Here is a 20,500-nt window from a genome sequence, read left to right as displayed (position 1 = left end):
TCTTTTCTCTCCTTATTTATTTCAATAGTTTATAATGGAAATGATCAATCACACTGTTTGCTTACATGGAAAAATTAATTGTATTGAAGATCATTTAAGACAAGCTTACCTAAAAGCGGTACGGCGTCGGACGTCGCCGGCATTGTTTCGGCAACCATATTCAAGAACACAGTAAGGGACAGGAGAATGGTTACCCCTGCAAAAAAAATTTATTTGATTAATTATTGTTTAAATCAAATGCGTTGAATCCTCGGTTCTCGAAGTACTTTCAAATCTATAAAGGTTCTTTAATTTTTGGCCTGTACCCTAGGAAGGTGTGATAGTTTTGATCTTGCCGTATCAAACGCAGTGAGAGTATTCTTTACATTTCTATTTATAATCTTTGAGGAATTAATGTAAAAAGATTTATAAGAGAAAATATCTTCTTGAGAACGAGTAATACAATTTTACTGATTTCTAGTTTCGATTAAATCTTGAATAAAAAATTTCAGAGACATTTTGCACCTCAAGTACCTTAAGTATGCGAGTTCAAAGCTCACTACTCGGGCTTTGAACTTGGTGCTCACTAGCGAATCGCCGCGTCGCGTTAAGAGGCACTTTCAAATTATTTAGACTTTCAAAACGCTACGGCATCCGCGGCAGATGCCTCATCTGAATATCAAACTTTATTCGCGCTTTTTCGAGGTTCACGATAACACGTTAAAAGTTACTCTCAAATCCCTTAGAAACGCGAAATTGTGATTCAGTAGCATTATTTTCTGTTTTGCTCGTTTCGTTTTCTTTTCAAATAGGACATTTTCTTTCATCGTGTTAAAAAAGGTTGCATTACGTCATTGTTAAAACAATTAAATTTGCGACAATAAAAAATCTTAAGTAATCAAAGGAATTAAATTTTATAAAAAGTAGAAAGAAAAAGAATAATCACACAATCTGCATTAGACAATGCTTTACATCTTAAATATATTTTTTATGATAAGACTCGATCTACTTTAAATGTAAAACTACCGTAAATCTCAAAGTTGTGTGTAAAGCATGTTGTTCTTTTCTCTACAAATCGCTCTTAATGCTAAGGCGACCGCTGTAAAATGTCTTTGTGTAGAGCCATTGTTATCGTATCTCTGTCTACGAATAGCTATAAGCTTTAAGGAAATTCGCAACGGAGACGTCTGCAATTGTACTACATTGTCATTCCATTGTCGCCGTATCTTCGCGCCGGTGACGACGATTGTCGCGATCGCTTCCGAATTCGATGGGGATTCAGGAACGCGCTTGTACGCTCGAAGAAACTCTACGACCTGAATAGAAGGCTCGTCGAAGTTTGCGCGCCGGGACGCCGTTTCAATCGGGATCGGGGCGAAATCTAATCGCGTAAACGTCCGATGCGCTTAGGGAACTCCCGCATCCCGGCTCTAATCACGAGAGCGTTTACACGGTAGCGTGAGGTGAGGCAGGCAAGGAATCGGAATTATGCAGCCGAGCGATTCGAGCCGTAGGAGGCAGGATTTCTCCCGGGCAAGCGGCTTCTTGGTAAATTCCAGAACGACCACGCTTACGAGGAAACAATGAAATAACATGTCATGGATAGCATCAATGCAATCTTTCTCCGTACAATTGTAATGTTACAACTATGTGTGTAAAAGAAAGTCTGAAAGAGCCTCATTATGTTGCATGCGATTAAAATGGCAATGGACATTTTTCTGCTAGAAAAATTCAAAGCTAAACTGTTATTAATTATCAGCGATTATTCGATTATTTCTTAATTACATAAAACATTTCTCAATATTTTATGATAAAATACAAAATAATAAGAATAATTTCTGTTGAATTCTAAGTTTATGTCATGAGCAACTTGCACTAAAAATATTTCTGCGAACGTGCCACGTAGATTTGCAGTTCTTTATGTAGATTGCGGGCATTATGTGACATTTCGAATGTACTTTACACAATTGCGTGGCAATGTGAAATTTATAGTTCGAACTCAACGAACGAAGTTTTCGTATAGTGTAACGGAATTTTACTGCACTAATTTTCCCGTCGAAATGTCGATAAAGTTCCGCGGTCCTCGATTGCGAAAGAAACTCGATCGCGACAACGCGGTACACAGAAGAGTTTCTTCACTGTGCCCGGATGCAGGAGAGTCTGCCAGCCGGAACTAGGTCGGACCTAATCGCGCAAACGTCTGATGCTCTTAGCAAACAGGGACGTGCCTAATCGCGAGAGCGTTTACGGGCTGTCGGGGGCAATCGGAGTTTTGCATCGGGTTGAGAGAAACTTACCGAGGGAAAGTTTCTCGCCGGAATCGGGCGGCAGGGTGAACCCGAGGACGGCCATGCTGGCAATCAGGACGCACGGCACGATCAGGTTGAAGAAGTAGTAGAGTGTGCGTCTTCTGATGATGACGACGAAAGTGATGTCCACGCGACGAAAGTGATGTCCACGTACGGCTCCGGGCAGCAATTGTAATAGATTTCATTCCTTTTACCGGGTACACCTAAATATGATAAAGAAAGTAATTAATATCGATGATCATATTATTAAACAGTGCAGTAAACCCTTTTATAATTTTTTCGTTCGTCTGTTTGTAAAATTTTACAAAAACAGCCTTTTCAAACTTTGTTTTCGCCAATAAATATCCAGGAACCTTAGCTCCTTCGAAATATAAGCCAAATCAATTGATTATAAAAGGATCAAACAGTTACAACAGTTTTCGCACTACTTACTTATATCAAATACAAAGGGTTTATTATTATATTAATATAATGTTTAATTCTAGAGCACAAGCAAGAAACTAAAGACATGATTCAGTACACAATTTCTATAGATTTTCTAAATATAAAAGTTTTTTTCTAAGTATAAAAAATTACAAAAATTATAAAGATTTATATAGTAAAATATCGAAAGCTGCTCACGCTTTAGAATAAAACATTAACGAATACTTTGTACTAATATTGTTTGTCTATGCTAAACCAACTAGTTTTAACAGACGAGAAACTTAAATTTTTACTGAATAAAAATTTTCAGAGAAATATTCAATTTAATATTTAAATATGACGTAAGTGTTACACGGGCAATCGAATGTATTACCAATAAAATAAAGTACTCCCTTGAACATAATGGAAGATCGCTGAAAGCGAAAAATTTCTTGTCTCTCTTCCCTGAATTATCCCGTGCAACAGGGCAAAGAAAAACGGAAGATTCCATCTTACGCTATTCCTTCGGGTACAAACTGGTGCGCTTTGCTGCAGCTGCAGTTACTTAAGATACATTTCTACCACAAGTCTCATAACCGCGACACATACATTGCACGTGTACGCCGACCTACGCTATTCCCACGCGTAATGCATCGTACAATTTTTCGAGAGATACACGAGATACGCGAAGCAAACGCTTTTATTCCTGCGTTGGAAGAACAATGAGGATGCCGTGCCGTTTTTTACGATGATTTGTAACAAATTTATTATTGGCGAATTACATGTAATTGGAGAATGCATCGTAATGCGCAATGCTTCTCTCGCAATTATAAGGAAAGAGAGTACAAACCAGCTGTTTTTATCTTTGCACTGCAATTCCAATTCCGGATATTACGTGAGTTCCATACACAAGTTCATTTTCAAACCAATTACATTATACGACATGTAATAAAAATAACAGAGCACGATTACAACTCTTCTTTTTAGTAGTTAATTGAAAGTTTTTATTAATAAAAAATGTTATTAATCAACTCTGCTGTCACTTTATTTTATTAATCTCGATGAAATAGATGTTGCTGCAAATTTGAATTTAGTGCTGAACATTATGCATCTATTGAAAATATTATATATTCCGAATTCAAAATTGATCTTCAAAATGTAGATAATGCGATTTCACTTTGTGGACTATCGCTTCAAATACAAATAGACTTTGATATCTGAAAACTAGTTTTATATAAAATCAGAATAAAACGCAGAGAAAATTCTTATTATTCGTAGAATTTGAATTTGAGAATCTTGTCTACGTATTTAAATTGTAAATACCATCTTGCAAATATAAAATCTTCCGCGTCGAGAAAGATTCGTCAGTTATTTTATATGTACCAGGAGCAAAGCATGTTGTCGAGTGTATGGCATAAACAACTGTGGAAGTGAAAGATCGTAGCTTAAATCTATCCTTCGATAAATTCAGCCGATTATTCAGCAACTATTACGAATTAGTATTCGCCTCCTCGAATCAAGGGGGCAGCAATTTCTCTCGCGACACTTCACCAATCGCCCGACTTGTTCGCCAGTGAAAACACTAAACTTTGGACGCGCGCGGAACAAGTCGCCACATCCCGCCTGACCCAGATGCAGGCAATTTTGACAGGGACAAAGTGAGGATCAATACCGGTTCCGATTTGCGAAACGATTGATCATCCGCTCGTGGCCGCGCAAGACTTTAGAATTGCTAATCGGCCGGGAATCACTTTCGGCGCCGGTGCAAACTATCCGGGCGTGGCAACGTGAACGGTTCCCGATAAGGATTGTAAAAACTCACCCAACAGATCCCACTCGCCGTTTGTGATGAAACTGCTGATGTCACCTCCGGTCTCATCCTGCAGCTGCAGATCCAACTGTCGACAATTTATGACGGTCGATTAGAGGAAAGTTATTGCAACCACGCCGCATGTAAGACGGCTGTTTCGAGAGGTACGGAAAAGTCTGTTCTACAGTGTGGCAGAGACATAGAAGTTGTCAGCTTTTACTCTTTAAGAAAAATATTGTGTCATATATTAAACCGAAACTCTCTTTTGCAGATTTTTCGCACTACCTCTGATATTTGAGTTAATTAAATAATTTTCTTCTTAAATTTTATATTTATTACGCTTTATATTCGTTATATTTTTTAAAAACTTCTAAAAACAGTATTATTTGTTTAGTTTTCAAAATAACTGAACATGATAGAAAGTAGATTTAAAAAAAATTAATTGTAAATATAAACCAACGAAACATCATATGTGAATATTATTTTGTATCAAATGGTTTGTTGATTTATTGACTTCATATAGTCTTGTTGGTACAGTTCATGTGAGTTCATGTATATTTACGTAGTTCTATATAAAGCTTTCACAAACCTCCGCAATTTCTACGCGTTTGAATATCGATGCAAACTTTTTTTGCGTTGACGTTCGAGCGCAATCTATGACGAATTAATATCTGGGAGTGAATTGTTAAATGAAAATCGACGATCAAATCGAAAAGTCTGTTTTGCATCTAGTTCGTATTCAACGGATCGAATCGGCTCGGGAAAATTCGTGGCATATTTAGTTGTCCTCCTTCCTTTCGCCTCCGTTCACTTCCATTTCCCTCTGCTTATTGTCCTCCTTAATGAACCCCTGAGCATTCTCGAATTGCCTGGCACCATGTAATTCGCATACTCAATTTTAATTATTCCGAAGTTGCACGCTCAACAATTGAGGACTCGCTATGTACATTGGTCGTGCGGCAGAAACGCACGTTTGCACAATAAATCGGTATGCGCAGACTGCACGCAACTATGAAACTTTCGTCGTTAGCAAATTTATCATTGCCGTAATCGTGTAACATTATCGTATTACAATGTAATTTTTAAATTGCAAATTCTGCCGCTAATTTTAAGTTTTATTTTACGAAAATATACAGGAATCAACTCATCGTGATATGTTCTTCTTGTGCCTCTATCTTTTTTATAAAATAATTTATAAATTTACTTTTTTGCGTAATTATTTTTTTAATATTAATTAAATGATCTTATTCAATTTATTGCATGTATTTGTTTGCCTTAACTTAAATTTGCAAAAAGAAGTGATTTGTGAATTTAAATTTTTCTTTGCTTGATCAAAGTTTCTTGAAAAAAATGTAAATCATAATATACTATAAATATTATACAATATTGTTTTTGTGAATATATATGTTCATTTAAAATATTAAACGCTAGAAAAACATTTTTTTTCCATGGATTCAGTTGAGCGTATAAAATGATGACAGACCATCGCGTGTTGGTGAAAATCTGAATATCGCACACTGTCACGTTCATTGTCCTCTAAACGCATCTTCTATGATTCGTAAATTTCCTGCGATTCACCCTGAAATTGCCATCCATGCCACCGGTGTTTCGACCAAACACTGAGTGCATTTTACGCTAGTCATGGTAACATTGGAACGTACATACCATTTGAATATAAACCGCGTGTCTCAAATATTTTGCAGAAAACGTTTTAACATTATGCACGTACTTTTAACTTTCAATAAAAGAAGTTGATAAATTGAAATAATAAGAATATAAAAATGTTCATAAATTATGTCTTCAATGTATCATTTATATTCAGTAATATTAATTATCTTGTAATTAACAAAAAAAAAAGGGATTGTAAATTAAATAAATGTGTTTTTTATACAAGTTGTTTGATAATAGATTTGCTATTTGAAGATTAGAATAATTAATCTTCAACAAAAGTGTTGAAGACAACCACAAAAATATTTTATATTGAAATGATTCTGAACTGTGGCCGATTAAAGAAAATAAAAATGGAAGTAGACAACAAATGTTTAAAAAAATCGAACTTAATTTTATGTAACATTTTAAATGTTAATCTAACGAAATGAGTAGATATTAAAATTTCTAATGCAAAACAAATATGGCATTCAATTATATTTTGCAATAAAGAGATCAGTTTTATTTTACTAACCGTTTTATAGATATATTTATCTTTTGTACTGACTTTTTTTGCTTGATTCAAATAAATAATCATTCAACACGTCACAGACAAACGAATGCAATCCCAAGAACGCTATCCCGACTGGCATCGAAGATGGCAATGGAAAATGCGCCTCCATTACGCGATCGGAGCACTTTACTCAAAACTCCGTTCGTAGGAATTTTACGAATCGTTCTTGCCAGCGAATCTTACATTGGCAAACAGTGAAGATTTTCTCTCTTTCTTCCCCTCTGTTCATTCTTCTCTCTCTCTCTTTCTCTCTTTCTTGTTTTAAGACACTAATCAAACTGCTCGACGCCGCCGCTTTGAATTATTTCCGGGTCTTGAAACCATACCGTCGAGAAGTACCGACGTGCTTCCGACAGATTGGAAAATTCGTAAGTTCGATGTCTGTTCCGAAGAAACGAACATCGGGACAGGATGGATCAGGAAACGACGACGATTGGTTGACCCAATTCCGTAATGCCTATCCCTTGTGCTCACCTGAAAGCCGTCGTACGTCCAGGAACCAAATTTCATCTCACAGCGCTGATCGTCAAAGGGAAACCAGGTAATGTCTATCTTGCAAGTGCTCTTGAATATACCGGGCGGCACGTACATGCAGGTCCCATTGTTCTTTACGACGACGTTCGTCGGGTAAGTACCATCGAAACCCTCGTCGGCGCTGTAACGAAGAATCACGTTAATTTTTGTATTCTAAAACTCAACGAGCTAATATAATTAGCGGATATAATAAAAATTAAAAGCTTATTAAATCGATTTTTAGATTTTGAAATAAACACACTTGAAATTTCCCTTTTATTTAGAGAAACAAAAATTACATATATTTAGTTATTAATACGTACAATAATACATTAAAATTATAAATATAAGTATTTTTATGACTTATTCTTTTTTTTAATTAATATACGTAAGACGAAAACAGTTTCAAGCGAGGGGGAATTCACAACCCAAAATTTTGTACACCAATGCCGATTTTTGGCATTGCTGTAAAACACTGCCGACATTTTTGTACACTGCCGACAATGCTTATTGTTAGTCAATGCCTACAATGCCGTCAATCCTATATTAAAATTAAGGCAATGCCATGCAATTATGAACACTATCGCGTGCCCATTATCATACGCCAATGCCTGCACAAGAATTCTAAAGCTTTCCCGAAGTATTCAAAAATTTTTGTGCTCAACCCCATGATCGAAAAACCGACTCTGAAGTGAGCTCACCACTCCCCAACCACTGACGACAATGCCGTCAATATTATAGGTCACTGCTTACTTTTTTCGGCAGTCCATTGCCGAAATTTTGTACACCAATGCCGGCTGTGAATTTCCCCTCGGTTTCAAGTTAATATCGATTAGTTTAAATTACATTTACTATTTTCAAAACAAACTATTTTATAGCGCTTCCTCCCTTGTTTTATTCTCTATTTATTTGTATTACCTGTGTTTTCTGTGTACAGAAACCCTCTTTCACTATTAACTCAATTTTGTTTTATGACATTTGTAATAGCCGTTTGTTTGATATCATTGTTGTACAATTTTCGTGATTGAGAATGTTGTTCGTAAATTCATGTGGGACGTCTATCTTTCTTTACTCAGGAGACTAAACAATATTAGGGAACACGTGAGCAGAACCTAATACCACAGAGCACTGATGTCCCCAAAGTAAACCCGTCGGTTTATTCCTTCCCTGCAATAATTTAGAGATAATTCCGTTGTCCCTAATGTTGCTCTCTATCATAAGGGCAGGCAACGACTATGTATCCTTTTATAGTCACTAACGCAATTAATCCAATTTTACACACATTAAAATGCATGTACTTTAATATTAATACACTAACAAAAATAATGGCACAATTTTAATTAAATAAAATTAGAATTAAGCCACTAAAATTAGACAAAATAGCATGAGTGGAAAATTAAATAAGACAATAATAAAAATCTATTAATAAATCAATGATAATACAATATAATCTTAGTTAAATAATTAGTTAAATAATTTTATAAATTGCAACAAATTTGATCATCAAAAGTCATTTTTAGTACAGTTAAATTTCTCTGTTTTAAAATTCTGTTAATATCAAATTATTAATACAGACGTTGGAACATTGATCTAGATTTATTGAATATCTTGCTATCGATGATCAATCGCCATGACAGAATTTTGCTGTACGTTTAGAAAATATGTTGATAATAAACGGCCGCCATAAAAATAAACTGCTATCGTAACTACAGAGTAGCATTTAAGTGTGCAGTATATCTTGACATCTCGCGCAGTAAAATAAATTACCGCGAAGGTAAACGTTACTCTCTTGGAATGTTATTCGCAGCGATATTCTTCAAAATTTAAATAGCGTATTCTCACACAAATTTTTACAAAAAATCCAATCTCATATAAACAGATTACGGACGAATTTTCGGGTTATTCCACAACTGCATGCTGAAAATACGAAAATAGTTTCGAATAAACTCACTTAAGCGACAGCAAACATTCTACATATATGCGTTAACATAAGAAGGATTCACTGTTTTATTTATAAATTATAACTAAACCGATTGATTTTTGCGATTGTTCTAAAGAGTTATTTATAAAGAGTTATTTATTTATTTATCAATAATAAATACCTTATTTACCTAACATTTATTTAAATTTACTTATATCTTAAGATAATAAAATCCTTAATTAATATGAAAATTTGCAGTTAAAAAATCTTAAATACGTCTCATGTAAATCAATATGGAAATGTAAATTAATATTAAATTATAAATTAAGAACGTCAATAAATGAATTAATTTCATGGAAAATGTTAATTAAGCTAACGCGTTTCACAGAAATCTTTATGTACAAAAAAAAGATTTTCCATAATTATTTAAAGTATTTGTTAGAAATTAATTTTTATGCTATTGGGATTTAGTGCAACTTGCCACGACGTACGATTAAATCTCAGTAGCGTTGCGTTAAAGCAGACTTGAATAGACTAGCGGAAGCTAATTATGGACAATATACCCCAGGCCTTTGACGTCCTATCTCACTTGCCTTACACCCCGTTCAATTCCGTTCCATTTGCGTTAACTAATAGGAACGAACGCCAACTTTTTACATGCACTCGGACGCGAATTGACGCGATACTTATTTTTGCAACTTTTTCCCAGAGAACGACTTTTCTCTCGTTGCTGGAAGAATCAACAGCTCTGTCATAACTTCAACGATTATTTAAGGGGGAAGTCTACTGTAAAATTTTCAAAAAATCAATTTTTTGTTTATTGGCTTAAAAAATACTTTGAACCCTCTAAAATAAGGTACATTAGGTGTTATAGCCGGCTAAATTTTTCTTCATTGAAATTTCGACTTTTTACCGAAGCGCTCCGAAACGCGTACTTGCGGCAAATTCCTATCTGTTCGGCGGGTACAGCGTAGTGACTTGCAATTCAATTTCTAACATTTCTAATACTCCAAGTCGAAAATTTGTTGACACGTTGTGTTGGAGAATATACACAGAACAGCAACGAGAGCCTGAATGCGATGATCTGGGCGTTAGCTCCGAAACAAACATTCAGCGGCGCAAAAACCGTCGATATTGCGTCGTATTGTGCTGCGAGCATCTTCAATGAAGGCTACTCCAGTATCCTCAAAATGATGGACGTTATGAACATCAAAATTGGATCAAACGCCTTCAATTTATGCAACACCGTGGACGAGCGCAGAATATCACAAGCAAACGAACGGTCGTTCGACGCTTCAAAAGAAGGGAGAATCGAAAGAAGAACGGCGCGATCGGCACTCGAAGAGGATTTCCTTGAAGAAGAAGGTGTACTATATGAAGCAGGAATGGGCGATTAATGGTAAGAAGCATAAAAATGATTTTTTCATTGAAAAAACTAATGCCGAAGCTTTAAACGCGTTTTTCTCGGAAGTAAGTTTTTCAATACGGTGTACACGATATCTCGAGTTCTAATGAATGAATCGACTTGAAATTTTAACCACATATTCTCTGGAATAGTGTCTCTCGTCTGACGGAGCATTTTTTTGATATCGTTTTTTGTTTAATTGTTATAAACAATAATAACATCAAATTTGGGCAAAAAAATAGAAAAAAATTTCAAGAATTTTTTTTCCGGCGCCAAAATTTTTTATCGACAAAATCCTCCGTCAGACGAGAGTCAATACTATGTAGATGATAACCATATTTTTTTTTTGTTTCAGATCACCCAGACGTGAGATTTCATGTACACCGTTTGGGCACCTAAAAAAACGGACCTGCGCTTGAAGGAGAAGTGCCACGACGGCAATTTTGAATATTTCGACTTAAAAATTTTTTTACAAATACTTGAATATATAATAAAGATGACGGTTTAATTTAATTTTATGTACGAGTCATTGTTAGAAAAAAAATCCGGAAAATTGACCTGTTTTTTCCCTTGTCACAGTAGACTTCCCCCTTAAGCAAACTCCTCGACGCTCATTTTGCAAAATAATGCGAATAAGGCGAACAATATGCTTATCAGTCATTTAAACAGTATTCTCGTTTAAAAGTTAAAGTCAGGGTTGGATAAAAATGATATAAAATGATATATAAATGTAATTTTTTTTATTTCGTTTTTATAACTGATTTTATATGAAACGTGATTGATGCTTAAAAGTTTCTTGTAAAAGAAATTTATAAATGTCAAATTTCAAATTTTTATAAAAATCGATAATTATTTATTTAAGAGATATTTTTATGTAATATTACGTAATTATTATATTATTAGATTATTTTTAAATAATAATTTTTTACAAGAAAACTATAATATTTAAACTATCTGTTGAAATATTAATTTAATTCCCTTTTTTTAAAGTTATGCTGGATAATTTTCTTTCAATAAAACGTTCTATAACATAACATTATAGTATAACGCAAGTCTAACATTTTTAAAGTTAACTCTTCTAATAATTGAATGAATTTTTTGATTGGTATCAAAATATTTTCTCAAATCGATTAACGTTCGTTCTACTGTCGCTGCGGAAAATTTTTATTCGTTAAAGACCTTCTTCCGACCGCAATGGTGTGAAAAAAGCGATAACCACACCAAGTCACGCAAAACATACTGATCTGAGATAGGATAGCTTAATTAAATTCTTTTTCATCATGTGCCCCTTTAACCCACAGTTTGTGTGTGTGTGTGTGTGTGTGTGTGTGTGTGTGTGTGTGTGTGTGTGTGTGTGTGTGTGTGTGTGTGTGTGTGTGTGTGTGTGTGTGTAAAAGGAAAGGGAGGGGGATTACTTCTCTGTCTTGGAGTTATCCTGAAGTTTTAAATTTCTTAAAGATTCTTCGTGATGGCTGGCTTTCCGCTCATTTAATAATGCAAATAAGGTCTTACAGCAGGAAAAGCTGAACGGTAGTCTATCGAGGCAAAATTTTTAAATTGACATGATAACGAAAATTTTTACCCATTCCATGTTCGATTCATTAAATTCTACAAGTAAAGCTTATTTACCAAAATGGGATTTTTATCTTTAAAAAATTACAGAGAAATTTATTTTAGTTAGTTTGACAATAAAGCAGTAATTAGACACACAGATAAGCATGCAAGAGCATTAAAGTTGAGTTAATTAAATAAATAATATATCAAGTAAAGAATTGCCTTTATAGTCTTCAGAACAAAGAGAAAATTCTGTTATACCGTAGACTTAATTTCTCGATAATACGCGCCGTATCCGTTTTCTCTATTTAATCAGGCGTACACAAACTCGGAGAAAATATTTGCAGGAAGGGATGGCGCACTCTGGCAATGTTACATTCTACAAAATAGAATATTCTACTTTGAGTGCGTGCCTTGGGTGATAACGAGAAAGATCCAACAATAAGAAAAATTCTCCTGCGGAAGTCTCGGGGCTTTTTAACCTCGCCGCATTTCATTATTTTTATATAATCTCGAAATAAATCGGAATTTGCATCATTTGTAAAAGTAATGAGAGAACGAAAGAAATATTTCTTCTCTTTTCTCATTAAAATTTCTCATGGGCTCATTATCTATTTTATAGTTTTTCTTTGCGTGACGTGAATATTATGACAAGAAAACGTTATAAGATTATTATTTCACATTTTTTAAAGTTAGATTACATTATTTATGTATCTAATGTGTCATTATCTTCAACATTACTTTGGCTTGTATCTGAAACAGCACACAATGTAGATATACAAACGTATTCATTAAAACAAATCGAGTAAAATTCTTCTTTTTGTATATGGCTGACTTATCGCTGACGTATACTACTGACGTGCTGTCGAAATATGAGCTAAATTGATTACAAACAAGCGTTTATTACGTTTTTCATTTATATACAAAATAATTACCGTCTAACGTTGTTACTTAAAAGACAGAAATGTATAAATTAATAAAAAGTAATGAGAAATAATTTTTTGATATGAATAAAAGCAGCTATAATAATCTGAATTTAAATTTTATGTCAGCTTTCACATAAGTAATCGTTTCGCTTGCCAGCTAAATGTAGGCTCATTTGATGTTTATTTAAGACGTGGCTCTAAAACTGTTCACATTTCAAGGCATAAAACTCCGTTCTGAATAATTCACGTAATACGCTCTCGAAGCGAGATTCAAATAATAATCGTAAACAGTACAGGACTCTGCTTTTTATTTTGCTTATGCTAAAATTTGTAATTTAAATAAGACGACAATCTCATGTAATCTTGCAAAAAAGATTTTGTAAGCGGAAAGCTTTGACTATACCCTTCAACAACTTCAAGGTGTGCTCCACTTAATAATGAGAAGAGGTAACCTCAGATTCTCTCCCTCGAATACTTAATGAAAATCGTCACGGAGTTACTAAGAATCGAGACGAGTCGTTTATTCTCAAGACGTTCTTATCCTTTTCGTGTAATATCAAAGAAAAACACGATTTTTAATGAGAATTTAAAGTTTAAATTCTATTTTGCAAATTTTTTACAATAATTAGCAAATTATTTTCTTATTTCTTTTTTTATTTCTTATTAATATACATTTACTATCAATAAACCTCTAATCTTTAAAAGATTTATAATTAAACATTGATTATTCTTTTCACAGTTTAACGTATATTTAGCAACGCTACTTTATGTTCTGCGAGTATTTTGTAACGAAGGACTCGATCTTTAATTGCTAAAGTCCTGTTTGTGGTCCTGTTTAAACAACAACGACATTACACAGGCAATTAATTAACAGCGCCGAGAGGTACAATTAGCAGATTAAAACTTTCGTGTAAATAATTCTACTCTATAGTTAATTAAATCCTTATTTGTACAACTGTTCGGTAACAGTTGGTCAAACCGCAATGGGGAATACTGAAAATCATGCCTGTGCCCTTCATGTTCAATTTTATAACAATTTTGCAGAAATGGTGGATTTTCTCAAATCTCAAAATATTGCTGGCATAACTTTCTACAACGACCATCGAATCTTCTTCCTTTACATTGAATTCGCTCAATACTCCCACGTGCACCGTATTACTTATCCTAAGAATGAACCCGTTATCGGGACTCCGTCTTGAGTACCGTTCCGGAATTCTTAATGAAACAGTCACGAGGTTACCGAGAATCGATTTACTCATTCTCAAATACGTTACGATCATCCTTCATTCTCCTCTAGTCCTCTGCTCCTTAGGGAGCTTGAAGTTACCGCGTGAAAAGAAAACGTAATCATGAATGAAAATCATGCTCAGACGCGCGATTAGAAATTCCATGTATTGCAAAACGGCGATACAGTGTCGACATAGTGCAAAAGTTGCACTGACTTCTGAATGAAGTCAAACTATTGTACATATAAAACGCTTTCAGACTTTTGTATTTTTAAGTCCGAAAAAGCTCAAGTACTCCTCAAGATATAAAAATACAATATTTTAGAAATGTGCTAGTTGGAAATTACGGAAGTTGTAAAAAATCTCGTTTATATGTACAAGGTACAACAATCTTCTTTCTTTTATTTATAACTGTAAAATAAATTACAAAGATAAGTTATAAAAATGTAACAGAATAAAGTTCGCATTTATAATGTACATCTCTTGTCATCTAAAGAATTTACCTTAAACTTTCTTGCATAGTTAAAAAATTTGTGTTAAATTAATTTTACATATATTGTTTATGCCAAAAAATCCACTAAAATTTTTGTTAATTTAACACAACATAAATATGTTAGGAAATAACAAATATTATATAAAAAATTAATCCAAAAATGTAACCCTTCGACAAAATAAAATAGAATGTGAAAATACATTTCTTTTGTAAAATTAATATTTATGATTAAATATCAAATTTTTTATGCAAATATTTATTGCAAAAAATGTACAAACATGCTCACAATATGTACATAAATATGCATTTTTTAAATGCTTTTTAAATAAAACAAATTTCTATTTTCATCTTTCTAATTTTCTTTCTAAAAAAATATACAATTTACATAAAAATTCAATGTATTTATAATGTGTCGACAGATATATATCATTCATTTTAAACGTCATGTTTTAGAACTACATTATTTTTATTATTTGCTTGTATGCTTATAAATTAAATTATTTTATTGCTAAGAAATATTAAATATTAATTTAACACAAAATGCTAAAATCACATTGTGTTAAATTAATACTTAGATGTTAAAAATCAACACAAATATTTTAACAAGAATTGTTTCAACTAATACAAAATGTTTTCTACTGTGTTTAAAATGGGATAATTTAAAAAATTGGATTTTTAGAATTAATTTGATATACGTATTATATTTGTATTTATAGTTTAGTTAATTCAGTCTTATAAGAAAATTTTGTTTTCCTGCAATCTTTATCATAAAACAGGAAAACCGTAAAAAAATTTGACTAAAATTTTTACTTAAAATTTTTTATGATGTACGTTTTTTATGGCATGCGTTTTCTTTAGACTTAAGGTACCTCATTAGGGTTTTTATGCCTATCGAAAATAATTTATTCACGATTATTTACTCTGCTTAAGAAAACTATACCAATAAAAACTTTATATTACTGCTCTAAAAAAATTTAAAAAAACGAGAAAATAGTATAATAAACGGTATATAAAAAAGTTAAATAAAACGAGCAGAGAATTAGATGTTTAAATATGTCTTTAATCTTTAACAATAAATGTACGACACTTCGACTTTACAAGATTCTATTTACATATAAATCAATTTGACAATAAAATAAAAAAAAAACAAAATCTTTATTTTCTTATATTTGAAAAAAAAAGACTTTTAGAAACCATTACATTTTTGTCTTATATCAAATGAGATAGGATGTATATATGCCACTTATAAGTGGAACAATCGAGTTGAATACAAAGAATACAAAAGCTAAGCTCTTGTATTTTCGTATATACTTTATGTTATTATCTTTTTAGTAGTAAATAACTACTAAGCCTTTCATATTTCCTACAGAGAGAACCTTCATTTTACATATAGGCTGTAATACGACGTTACGCTATTCAATAGTGATAAATTGATTCAATTCACGATAGTTTCGTTAACAGTATAAAGAACTGAAATCACAACGCAATACTAAATATAACATAAAGGAATACAACAAAGTGGTTACGATCAAATTATTCTTCTATTTTTTCTGCCTACTGCGGCGTAAATCTTCGCGTAATTATTCTATAATACATTATATATATTTCATAATGATATTTATTACATTATTATGTTCGAAATAATATTTCGGTTAGCACGCTCATGTGCTGTAATTCGCGCACCGTTTATATAGACCCGCGCTTTGTTATTGTTTGCGCGCGAGTCGGCGGTGGGGATAGACAGCGCCGCGAGTCGCGCCGTGCCGTCCGCGCGAGTCATTACTCCTTTGTTGTCGCAGCGAGTATCGGAAGACGATCACTGTTTACGAACAGGTAGCACTAAATTCGCGCGTACGGCCTCCACGACGGTGAGGACTCGTGGAGTGCCGTATCGAGACGATGCGGCGGCTGTTATCGGAGCAAGTTACTGAGCATCGTTATGATTGTCGATCGCGTCAACCCGGCGCGCTGTTAAAGACTCGTAAGCGAGGCGGCCGGTAAGGTTAGGTTAGGCCAGACGCTTCGCGCGATTTATTCATCTAAAGTGGGAATGAAGATAATAGTCGGGAATAAAGCACTGACTCGCGATATTTACGAGCGAAGATCTGTTCTTTATTCGTGCTTGGAATCGAGTACATACATCTCGCGTCTCGATCTTCTTTCAATCTGTAAATCCGAGCTCGTTGTCATTCTCGAGTTGAAGGCGAATTGGAGTAATCGTCGGATCGGAAAGCCGTGATATGTATGTATTTGGCTGTTTATTAACAATATGCGTGTTTCGCGAAATTCATACGATCTGAATGTATCGCTGTATCGGGTACGTATTGAGAAAACATGAATGTCGTACGTTCTGCGGATACTCTTCTCTCGTTTGCGTATTTATATTCTCTCATATTGAAATACAAGATAATAATCATCCCTAAATCATGATCGTTATTCGAAATGCAGAAAGTACACAAGAGGATAGTCGGGAGCAACAGGTACGACACTGCCGTGGCGAATGTCACGTGAAGTAAGCCGTAAACGATTTTCGAATCCGCCGTTGGATCGCGTGACGTCACGGATTCACAGCGTCGCGTCGCGTCGCGTCGCGTCGCGTCGCGTCGCGTCGCGTCGCGTCGCGTCGCGTCGTGTTGTACGTTTACTGGAATAATGCATTAAAATCCGCGTCGCGTGCTATCAGTGTCCGGGAATTCCGTAGGAAGTAGCGCGTGTGCGTCGTATTGTGGTCATCAGTTGCGTAATTAATCGTATTTAATCTTTTAGAGTGAACGATGCGCGAGTATCATGAAAAAACCAGCAACGAAAGGGTGAGAGAGGAAGAGAAAAAGGAGACTCAGAAGCGAGTGACCGCGGAATGCTGTAAGCAATATTTATTAATTCATTATTTATCGCACAAGTCGTTTGTGCCTGTGAAAATATAAATAGATAAAGCGACAGGTGTTAAAGTGATTGAATTTAAATAATTTTTATAGTTTTGTCACAAATATAGACTTTCGAGAACAAAAATATAGATTCCATTGAAGGTTAGTTAGTAGGAATTAAATATATATGAATGATTGCATGGTAAAGTATTTTATTTGTGAGTGAAATTGCCGTAAATTTGTGAATCACTCGTATTTCAAGATACGATATTTCATTCGGAATAGATTGCGTCGTTCGCGTGACGTTACGGATTCACAGCGTCGTACGTTTGCCGGCATAATGCATTAAAATCCGCGTCGCGTGCTATCAGTATCTGGGAGTTACGTACGAAGTAGCGCGTATGCATCGTATTGTGGTGATCAGTTGCATAATTAATCGTATTTAATTTTTTAGAGTGAGCGATGCGCATGAAAAAAAAAACAGGAACAGAAAGGGAGAGAGAGGAACGAAAAAGGAGACTTGAAAGCGAATGATAATGGAGCAGCTGTGGGTAATAATTATTAATTTATTATTTATGCAGAACTTGTTTCTGTTATAACATATATAGATAATGAGACAGGCGTAAAAGTAAATTTATAAAAATTTTTAGTTTTTATCACAATTGACTTTCGGGAATAAAAATATAGATTTTATTAGCAGTTAGTTACTAGGAATTAATTACATGTTTACAGCTTTGATCAAAATTAAAAGGCTTGCATTTTTTTTATTTATCTGAAATTTTTTTATCTGTATTATTTCAAATTGATTACTAGCATAATACATAAATTTAAAGCATTTTTAAAGAAACAAAAGATACAATTCACATTTGAATTTCTGTTTGAATTCTTCTAGTATTTAAAAAATATAAGGTGTTTTATAATTTTGGCTGCAGGAACGATTGCTTGTGATAAAATAATTTATTCGCGGATCAAATTGCCGTGAATTTATGAATTATTCGTATTTCAAGATATGATATTTCATTCGGAATATTTCAATCGATAATTCTTTTGAAATAAAATCTAAGTAATTATAAATGCGAATCTAAGGCTCTAAAATATTAGTAATTGCAGGATACAATAGAAACGAAAAAGAAAACAAAACAAAACAGATGAGATTGAAATTCAAAGAGTTTTATGAAATTCTGAAGATACTTTAATATCTTTTACTGCAACAATGCATTTTGTCTCGAATTCAAATAGATACCAAAAAATAAAAAAATAAAAAAAATTATTTTAGGTCATACAATTGTATAGTCGTATTTCTAAATGTTAAAAGAGTCCAAAATCCTTTGAAAAACAAAACTCTTTGATTTAATTAATCAGTGAAGAATAGATAGGATTAATGAAAAATTATTATTACGAAAACAAATGCTCAATTTTCTGAAAATAATTGATTGAAATTGTAGACATACTAACAAAGCTTTTTCCCCAGTACGTATTCTATTGTCTAATAAAATTAGAGAGTATCGAGTTTTTGCTATAAACGCTGTAAAATGTTACGAGATTTCTATTTGGTCGATCGATCCGCTCATTTCGCGCGCTTTATCCTCTTCGTGCTTCGAAATTCTCTCGCAGGGACGACCGTACAGAGAAATATTTGATTTTGAATGGGATGCATCGGGGCGATTCCGCGAATATAAGGCGACTGAATGGTATACATAATACACTCCCAGTCGCATCCGCGCGACTAAGGATTGGTTGGAACGCGGCCAGTTGGCCGCGACCCAATCCGTTATTTCATTCTTTTCGAATCCACCCTCTGTGTACCACCGCGTGCTCACTATCCCCGCAAAACCACCCCGAATGCACCCTACGCGGCATCCAGCGCCACACCCACCACTGCCATCGTCATCGATAACAGAGCATGTTTCGTCTTCCGCTCTGTTTTTGCCCCTAAATGAATTGCGCAAGTTAACGGGCGCACGTGTTTTTACTCGAAATTTGAAAGCGCATCATTTACGATAAAGTTTCATATGCATTTATAACATCTACAAAAAAAAGATCAAAATCTTTAAAACGATGAAATATAGGGGCGAACTGAATACTGTTAACTGTGTTACATGTTTTCTTTTTTCAATCAAACTCGCGTAAATGTAGTTTTGCTTTTACTGTTGTTTCTACTCTTCTTTACTGCGTGTAAATTTATTTTGCTTTTTACATTTGCTTTTCATTTTTACCTCTTTGTCACGATCCTTGTCTAGTCAAGTGTACAACTTACTGTTCGTAATGTAAACGTGCAATTCCCAATATTGTCAGACTATCTACTTTTATTTTTTATATACACTGAGAAAAAAATTGTTAAATTGATTAAATTTTTCAACTTGAGTAAATTTCTTCGATTTAAGTCTTTATGTATTTAACTTAAATACATAAATACTTGAAGAAATTTAATCAAATTGAAAATTTTTGTCAAGTTAACAATTTTTTTCTCAGCGTATGAAAATATAAAATAATGAGAAACAGAAAAGTTATTGATACAATAATATAATAAAATTTTATGCAACATATAATAAAATCTTACGAAAATTGCTAATTGAAAAAGATTCGTTGTTGAACTCGCATTGGTTAAAGAGTTTCCTTTTTTTTTTGCCATATCGTCTTCACGCATTTTTACCATTTTTATTTCAATACAAAGGTTGTACACGCGAAAAGTGTTGAGAGGCAAAAAAAATTGACCTCGCGTTCATGTTCCTTTGCGCGAGCGTTCGTTTAACGTGCGCGCTCACGATATACGGCAAACAAGAGCGTAATAAATGGCGTATGGGGTAAAAGACCACACACGGGCATATTGATTTCGCAATGCAAGCGTTATCCTCGTTCCGCTCACCTACCTGCGAT

At 33.9% G+C, this 20,500-nt stretch overlaps 1 protein-coding gene and 1 long non-coding RNA gene across 5 annotated transcripts in view; one reads left to right on the top strand and one right to left on the bottom strand.

The window, feature by feature from the left end:
- LOC105194564 (neuronal acetylcholine receptor subunit alpha-7) overlaps window positions 1-20,500 on the bottom strand; it is a 197,586-nt gene that overhangs the window by 12,385 nt on the left and 164,701 nt on the right. The window contains 5 exon segments of the mRNA XM_011159543.3: window positions 110-196; window positions 2,277-2,436; window positions 2,439-2,491; window positions 4,513-4,588; window positions 7,196-7,376. Coding sequence (XP_011157845.2) covers window positions 110-196; window positions 2,277-2,436; window positions 2,439-2,491; window positions 4,513-4,588; window positions 7,196-7,376 — 557 coding nt within the window.
- LOC113003970 overlaps window positions 16,521-20,500 on the top strand; it is an 82,311-nt gene continuing 78,331 nt past the window's right edge. For 2 of the 4 annotated variants that reach the window (XR_005574165.1, XR_005574162.1), the window contains exons 1-3: window positions 16,521-16,756; window positions 17,526-17,621; window positions 18,078-18,174. This is a non-coding gene — a long non-coding RNA (uncharacterized LOC113003970). Of the gene's footprint in view, window positions 17,002-17,525; window positions 17,622-18,077; window positions 18,175-20,500 lie in introns of all 4 variants that reach the window. The other 2 variants (XR_005574164.1, XR_005574163.1) reach the window with 2 other exon arrangements.

Source organism: Solenopsis invicta, chromosome 2 (genome assembly GCF_016802725.1).
Source record: "Solenopsis invicta isolate M01_SB chromosome 2, UNIL_Sinv_3.0, whole genome shotgun sequence".
In the NCBI taxonomy this organism is placed as follows: domain Eukaryota; kingdom Metazoa; phylum Arthropoda; class Insecta; order Hymenoptera; family Formicidae; genus Solenopsis; species Solenopsis invicta.
This window is presented reverse-complemented; position numbering and strand designations above follow the sequence as displayed.